This window comes from Dipteris shenzhenensis, chromosome 13 (assembly GCF_047967505.1).
Source record: "Dipteris shenzhenensis isolate YYH24624 ecotype China chromosome 13, Dip_SZ_1.0, whole genome shotgun sequence".
NCBI classification, from domain to species: Eukaryota; Viridiplantae; Streptophyta; class Polypodiopsida; order Gleicheniales; family Dipteridaceae; genus Dipteris; species Dipteris shenzhenensis.
Window position 1 is genome coordinate 37,653,096 of NC_141608.1, and position 8,623 is coordinate 37,661,718.

General features: G+C 42.7%; 1 protein-coding gene across 1 annotated transcript; it reads right to left on the reverse strand.

The window, feature by feature from the left end:
• Window positions 1-5,551: 5,551 nt before the first annotated feature.
• Window positions 5,552-8,383, reverse strand: LOC147895372 (uncharacterized). The gene has a single exon (XM_087384290.1). The coding sequence runs from the start codon at window positions 7,747-7,749 to the stop codon at window positions 5,842-5,844; it is 1,908 nt and encodes a 635-aa protein (XP_087240416.1). The 5' UTR covers window positions 7,750-8,383; the 3' UTR covers window positions 5,552-5,841.
• Window positions 8,384-8,623: the final 240 nt, after the last annotated feature.

Here is an 8,623-nt window from a genome sequence, read left to right on the forward strand (position 1 = left end):
CAAATATTTATGATGAAACTTAGGGTTCATAACCACTAAATTAGATGTAGAGACCATAAGACAATTTTAGGTTGGTCTTGAGACTTAATGTAAATATGCTTTAGCGAATCCTTGAAAATGTTATTATCTTCTTTATATGGACATTGTTCTTGGCTTGCAACTTTTCCAAAGTCTTATGTGAATGTCAAATAGCCAAAATATGTAAGCACCAAGTTCATAGCTTTGAAATGCACCATGCGATTGGACTCTGATGTCTTGACTAGATGTGTAAAACTCATGATTGACTATGGTTTGTTTTTAGAATAGTAGCACTCATAGATTGGCTGTTTGAGGCATAAGACATGTCCAATTAATCATCATTGACCTCATGAACTTTGAAGAAGTTGCAAGGGCTTTTGTAAAGGCATAAATTCATACTTGTGTAAGCTGGCAATGTTGTCTAAGATGGTATGTCATGATCATGTTTGTGTGTGAAGAAATAAAAAAAGGCAGAAATGTTTCCAATCTTCAAAAAAATGTACTTCTGCATGGGCATGGAACAATGATCACATCAACATATTGATGACATTGGGCCCTCCACACTGCCAATCCTTGCATTGCAAATTTAGCAAAATGCTAAGGAACAAAACTATGTGACCAATATAATTCATGGCTTTGAGTAAACACAACTAAAGTCAATGATGTTAATTCTTTGGAATTGTAATTGCAAGTCCATTATGCCAATGGTACTAGTGTGGTGGAAGAGTGGCAAATCTATCCCTAAAAATTATGAAGACTAGTGGATATTAATGCTATTATCAAAGAAACCTATACTACAAACAATTTGTGCATCCTTGGAAGGCTTAGTTGCACCACAATTGTAATGTATACACAAGGAGTTGTGGCAAAATTTATATTTTCATGAAAAATATGCAAGGATATACTCTAATTTAATCGTGTCACATGAACTCTCTCTTTCTTTTTAAATTACTTCATCTATAATTTTAATTTTTGGGGGGGTATTTAAAGACATTTATACCTCTAGATTTGCACACAAGAAGAACTTTTAAAAACCAATTCCATAAAAGTACATAGATTTTTATTTCTCTTTGTGAAATAATTCAAACCATTGTCTACATAGGGGATCTTATTTCCCCCTTAATGGTAGCGTGGTTGCATGATCAAGCAGTCCTAGACAGAGCACCATTAGCAACTACTATTATGGAGATTTAGGGTACCTAAAAATAAGTTGACAAAAATGATTGTGATTTTTAATATCATAGCCAATTGCATATCTTCATTCTCTAAATTGACAATTCAAGGCCAATAATAGTGCTTATCTCTATATTAGAAAAAAAATGGACCACCTTAGTGTGTGTGTGTGTGTGTGTGCACGCACGAGAGAGAGAGAGAGAGAGAGAGAGAGAGAGAGAGAGAGAGCACCTTCTTGTAAATTTAATGCTAGTACGCTGCACTAGGCTAGCAATGTAGTAAAAACCTAGTGAACATAGCAACGTGGTATTATGTTAGCAACAATGGTTGGAATATGCTAAATTCTTGACATGATGTGGTGAATCAAGGATACTTGGGGCTAGATAGTAAGGTAGTGGACAATTTTATGCATGCTTGTTTCTTTGATTGTCATTGCTTTTCTTAGGCTATTGTACCCATTCATCACCCAAATGTTAGCCCTTTATTTGAGGCATTATAGTAAATTCTACACCCTTGGTTAAAGCTCAAATGTCTCAATAAGATTATTATATCTCACATATAATGCTTTACTCAAGGAGCTCAAGAGCTGGTGTAGATAATAAATGATACAACTTCAACTTCTACTACTTTGGGCTAGTTTTACATCCAACACATGTTCTAGCCAATCAATCATTTTTATGGGGTTTAGTTTTTCCTATATCAGCGAATCTTCAACTACACGAGTTGGTGATTAAAATGAAGATTCACCTATACTTCCAACATGTTGTAGATATATTTTTTAGAGCCAAGCTAACAACTTGCCGCTCGTTTCAGAATCGGCATCCAACAGTATTCAATATACACAGAATTTCTAGAATCTCTTTTGCTTGCCAAGCAACTAGAGCTTGTTTGCCCATCATTGAGTTATCATGGAGCATATCATCAAATCTCCTAGGTAGCTTCCTCTATATCAATGACCATTATGTGAAGATACATGTTAGTAGCAGCATATTAACCTAGGTTGCTATGGAGTTGAAGGACAACTTATTTTTAACTTTCTAAATGGTCGAGAGGGTAGATCTTTAAGGGCCTTATCATGCATTGCTAAGCAAATGTAAAAAAATTGCATTAAATGTAAAAGAGAATAAGGTACGCATAAATTAACTTAGGTGTTCTCTCTTTGAGATTGGGTGTTGAACACATTTGAACCCCAACAAATGCACGAGCAACTAATTGTGATACAATGAAGGTGCTCTAAATACAATATTGCTACAATAACTTTCAATCTCTTTTATTTTCTCATAGGTGTAACTAGTCCTCCCCTCCACTTCATCAATTTGTGAATAAAGAAGAGCTGACTGACTCTAAGGGTCTTAGCAAACAAGATGGGAATGAGAAAAGGTGGTCCCATCCACATTCAAATTTATTTATATCCTATTCCTAGGCCACCATGTACTGGCAGTCAAAAGAACTAGGGACAGATTAGGTGGGAGAGGACGCATGGCATCATGTCATGTGTTTAGGAGATGGAGACAAGGACACATGTTATTATTATGTGCTTTCCAATCGCTAAAAATGGGGATCCCATTGCGGTTACAAGGGTCTCCAAGCCATGGTTTAGGATGGAACAAAAAGTGTCCCAAGCCCACCATCCTAGACCAAATTGGTCCAGGATGAGATAGTATTGATGACAAATGATAGTTCTATCTGTGTGCTAAGTCCCTTAGAGATACGAGATAGGAATTTGCCACTAAACCTCTGAGCATTAAAGCTAGCATTTCAATGCAGGAATGCACTAGCCTAGCCTTGGCAAAATTAATCTCCAAATTGCAGGAATGCACTAGCCTAACCTTGGCAATATCGGCCTTACAAGCCCAACTTGGGCTGTTGTTAGAAGGGAGGGAAAGAAATGCCCCTTTGCAAAAACCTAAAGAGAAAGTTGGGATCATTGGGCCAGTGGGCAGCAAGTTAGTAGGGTTGGAGGCTACACATGGGGACACTTAGTGAGATTGCTAGCTCAGTAGCTCAAGGCTTGCTAAGACTCAGCAGCCCAAGGCTAGCTCTCGAGTCTTACCAAAGGCTGCACAGAAACAAGAATAGGATGCGTGCATATTAAAGTTGATGATCTCCTCTCTTTAAAAAAAAAACTATACTATACTATTATTAAATTAAATTATATATTAAAGTTAATGATCTCTTATAGCAGCTCCATCCACATTAAACCATGTTTTTGACAAATTGTACTCTTTATAAACTTTGCATTAGAGACATCACTTCATTGTGAAATAACTGCCAAGTTCGATTCACTCTTTTGCACTATATTTACGTTACACGTAAACGAATTTGCAGCGTTTGTTAAACGATTGATGGATTGACAACGTTTGTTAAACGATTGATGGATTGCAGCGTTTGTTAAACGAGTAAACGATTGATGGGTTGACAATAGGAACTCTACCGTGGTCCGGAGGAAGACGCAATTGAGCTTCGCAAGAAATCTGAATTCCGCTAGCCGCATTTGCAACACCTGGACTCTGGACGGTCTGAATCGATGGACAGCTCATTGATGGATGCACGAAAGTTGGAAAGTGCGTCGGCTCTTTTTGCCGGGAGGCCACTCGATTGGACACTATGACGTAGAAATACAACTAATTAAGAGGACAGCAGGCGTAGATCCCTGGAGGCTGCAGTGTTGGCGGGACAACACCACCAAAAACAAGAGTTATTCATGAATACGACTTACAAGGCTATTAAGGATGCAAGTGAAGTTTTACGAGGACGGTATGTTCAAGAAAAGAGCAGTCTGAATCCGGCTGAAAATTAGAGAGAGAGCCTTGTTATTTCGCGGGAAAATCAACATATGTGCAGACTGGAGTTCTTTAATTTCGTTCTGGACCAATTATCCCACAAAGTACCAACTGCCATCCCAACCACATGAAATCTAGAGGCAGCCAGGGGCCAGAAACCGCCAGAATTGCCCAGAAACCACGTCCCAGGAGCCAGGAGTCCGGAGTCAGGTCTCCCTGGACCTCAGGACCCGCCTCCTCCTGCAAGCTCTGCAAATCTCCAACATAACCCACATTTGCCATTTGCAGGTCCTTCACTATATAGGTGTGCACTGTGGCATTGGTGTGTCTATCTACGATTCTGATAATTTACACTTTACAAGCGGCTCTACCACCTCTTCCTGCTGTACCTTAGCACATGCTTCCACTTTGTTGCTGAAAGTTTGAACTCTTTTCTCTCTCGCTCTTGCAGGTAGCCCATGATCCATCTCTCCCTCGCTTTTCTGTCATGTCAACGCACAAAGTTGCTTTACAGTTTTGTACCTCCCGGCACTCTCTCTTTCAGAGAGTTTCTCTCTCTCTCTCTCTCTCTCTCTCTCTCTCTTTCAATATGGAAATTGGAATTATTTGAAAGCTGTAGGGATATTTCGAAACTCGGAAGCCAAACGATGCGGATGGATAGAGCTAGACTGTCTAGACTCTAGTCCCGAGCCTGCTATTATCTGGAGACTGCAACCTTGTCACTTCAGCACACAAAACCAAGAATGAAGGACTGATCATTGATCGTTCTACCCTTAAAAGTTCATAGAGCTTGAGATTTACGAAAAATTGATTATATTCCCATCAAGTCCAGTCAAGACTGGTTGCACTGTTGCAGGTGGATATAAAAATCTAACCTCGTTAACGTCGAGGAGGAAATACGAGTCACGACAGCTTCTAGCTTCTATCCTATTAACCTGGCAAATTGGCAATGGGTTTTGCCAAAACGACAAAGAAATTGCCACGCTGTTCCCCGGGGTCCCAACTTCGCTCTCAAAGCGGTTGCCTCTCTCTGTTGACAAGTTATTGAGAAAGGCACAAAAATGAATCGCACGATTAAATCGAACGTAATTCGAGAGAAAACCTTACTTCTTTCCTACGCTGTTATATATTAATGGTATTCCGTGTATCTTCTGCTCGCTAGTCGCGAACACACATTGTCACTGATGCTTGAAGGACGTGTTACTGAGAAGGGGACACAGAATGACGTGTTACTGAGACACAGAAATGGATCGCACGATTACATAGAACATAATTCGAGAGAAACCCTGATGCGCCCCTATCATCTATGCTTGTATAATGCTGTTGAGTGTATCTTTTTGGCGATGGCCTGGGCTCGCGGGTCTATGCGAATAGAGCAAAGTTTAGCTAGACCCTTCCGTCCACTTCCCAGCTGGATTTGCAGAGCCACTAGAAAAGAGACGAATCCGTGCAATTCTTCCCAAAAAACAACGCATACGAGTCTATAGAGCGAGTAGGGTATAAAAAATGGAATTCTCTGAATTCTCTATAAATTTGATGCATCACCGTTTGATTAAATTTTCATCCGAAGCCAGCAACGTTTCGGGCGATGCTAATTTTACAAAGCAAACAGGAAAGACACATAGCAACAATTTCTCTTGGTTCTCAAGATACATTACTGTCTACATTAAGTCCTGAAGGACTGACACACACTGATGATTCATTTCATCCGCTACACCGACCAGTGATGATCAGACTTTGCAAGGTAAATATGTTGGCTTAGATCCTGCTGCTTTGGGCCTTGAAAACCCATCCGAACTGAAAGATAATAGATTTGCTACTCTGTAAACGCCTTACGTTACCAAAATACAAGCAAATTGCAATGCGCCTAGACACGGTGAAACAAATCTGACCACACCTCACTGAATACTTTCACGATAGTATCGTGGTATTTTTCAGAGTTTAACGTGAGATAGCACTGCAGCAGCTCTACCAGATCGCTTGAGGTATGAAGCTCTTTCTCAATTATCATCTCCACCATGGAGTCTTTGAAATCCTGGCGTGGATCATAAGAACATTTCACCATCGCAAAACTGTCAAAGACTCTGCTGTGAGCTTTGGAAGGGAATTGTTTGTGATACAAACTCTGCTCTCTGGTCTTTTCCTTGACGACCCTCAAGGTTCCTTTATACCAGCTCGGTTCTTCAATGACACCCGCTGAGCCGATCCCTCCAGTGTTCTGATAAGAACTCCGACTATCAGTAGAAGATCTTCTGCTGGAACTCTTAGAATGTGAAGAGTTGTCTTCGTGACTCTTGCGCATTGCCGGGACTTCAGGCTCTGCGTATTGCTTGGACGAAACTTTATAGAGGCCAGGATCAGGCGAACGCGCTAGCATGTCGAGATTTCCACGGAGCTTACCTCCAAGTCGCTGCTTCAGCTTAAACCTGGTGTAATTTTTGGAGGCAGTTTCTAATTCACTTTCACTCAGAGCAGAGTCACTACACTGGTCGAAGCTCAACCTGCCAGAAAGTAATCTATCCTTGCTCTCCGAATAAGAGAATTCATTCGACAACCCCCTCCTATGTCGGCCTTTACGATCATCACACTCGTATTCAAGCATTGACAGGTTGCATTCTTCATACTTCAGCAGATTTTTGAGAGACTGTTCAGCTTGCACCTGCAAGTACTTCAGAGAGTCGGTTCGTCTCCCTGGCTGCATCTCCAGAATGCCGCTTGATGATGTCTTTGCTTGCATTTTGTTGCCCTTGATTGTGCCCCTACTCGACTTGCCATCGTCCGGCCTTTTTTTGTTCAGGAAATCATGACTGGCGTAAAAGAAAGGGCCTAATTCAGCTACCTTAGATGACTTCGAGGAGTGACGTTTCTTCTCCTTCGGCTTCCGATGTTGTCGAATCGACCTTTGCAGCAGAGAAGAATCGATCTCATCGATTGTTGTGAAAAGATCACTTCCCTCACTGGTGAGGGAAAAGACATCTCTCTCCCACAGAGAACTAGAAGCTCTGTCAAGCCCAGTATCCGACGACGATGTGCTTTGCCTGAAACTCGTAGACGCATTTGAGCTTCGAGCAGCTTCACACGGCTTGCTCTCTTCGTAGACCGCTTTCGTGGTACAGCATCCCTCTTCCCCAAATACGGATGAATCCAGTAAATCAAGGCATTCCTGCGGAGCATTGACCTGGGAAGCACCATCTAGTATCGGACTTGGCAACGCAACAGAAAACATAGGACTATTGTAATACTTTCTCCTCTCTTCTGATCCAAGAGCTTTCAATCTGCGCTCCAATTCGCGCACGTCAAAACAAACCCCATTGCCCCATTCGGCCAGTTTACCTCCTGAAGCAGAAGGATTGGCGGCGGCGTCTTCGTCTACCTCCAAGTCTTGATCGAGGCTGAAAGCTAAGAAAGGCCTACTAGTACATGCAACTCCGTCTGCTGATGGGCTACAAGTGATCAGAGCTTGAGAGGTCTTCTTCTTTGAGACATTGGAGGTCGTAGAGGTGTTGTTCGTCATGCCAGCTGATTCGTCACCCTTGAGGCTTTGATTAAGAGGGCTTCTCTTTGGGGTCTCAGGGAAGGATATGTCGATTGCCTTGTGATTGACTGGAGATGTATATATTCTTCCCAGGGACCCCGACTTCGCGGAACGCACTGCAGCCGCGTTGTGCTGCGAAGACTTACTGTGAGAATGTTCGCCTGCTTTGCCTATTTCTTTCAGCTTGTAGAACCAAACGTGAGGCATAACGTGAGACAGTTTGAACCGCAATTTCCCCATCGCTCTCACTTTACTGTATGCTGCCGACTACAATAGGGACTCAATGATTCTACCGCAAGAAAATAGCTCTCGACGATGACTGAAGGAATTGTTTAAGCGAAGAATGGAGAAAGAATTGGAATAAGATTTTGCAAACGGCATAGTGTAAGACTCCCGAGAGCACAATCCTCGATTGCTGTTTGGAAGCGAACCTCTCGCCTCAGAACCCGCCCTCTTCTATGATTGGCATCGGCAGTTGGAACCTTCCTCCAGCTTTTGACACCAGTAATAAGCCTACACTACCAGTGTTGACAAATTCTCTCGAACTACACGTAGCTTTCGTGCTGCATTCATCCTCACACGATGAGCTAACTTTTCGGCCCCAGAGACGATCCATCTGGGAGCCGGCGATGAGGCGATCCTCCTCACAGATTGTCGGACAAACTACTGGCCGGCTCAGTGCTGGGCTGAGCCCAACAACAGGCAAGGAAGGCTTTCTGGAGAGCCGCACTGGGTCATTGTGGGGGATGCAAAGCAATGTGGAAGCTACTGCCGAAAGCTGAAGAGGAGGGGAGGCAACAAACGACAGGGGTGGGTGGGGGGCGGGAGAGAAGAAGGACGTGGGAGCTTGAGTTGGGAGGGGAGTACGAGCTGCAAGGGGCGAAGGCGTGGGGAGCGATGGGAGCTACGTGCAGGAGGAAGGGCCCTGAGTAGGTAGCGGGCACGAAGGGGGCCTGAAGAGCAAGACCCAACAAGGGAAAGCAATAGAAACCAGTAGATTTCACGAAGAAACGCTTGTTTTAGGAAGAGAGAGAAGATAACGAAGAGAGAGAGAGAGACCATCTCCCTACTATAAGATAATAGATAAGCGGTTTTTGTTGCAGTTTCACGTAAA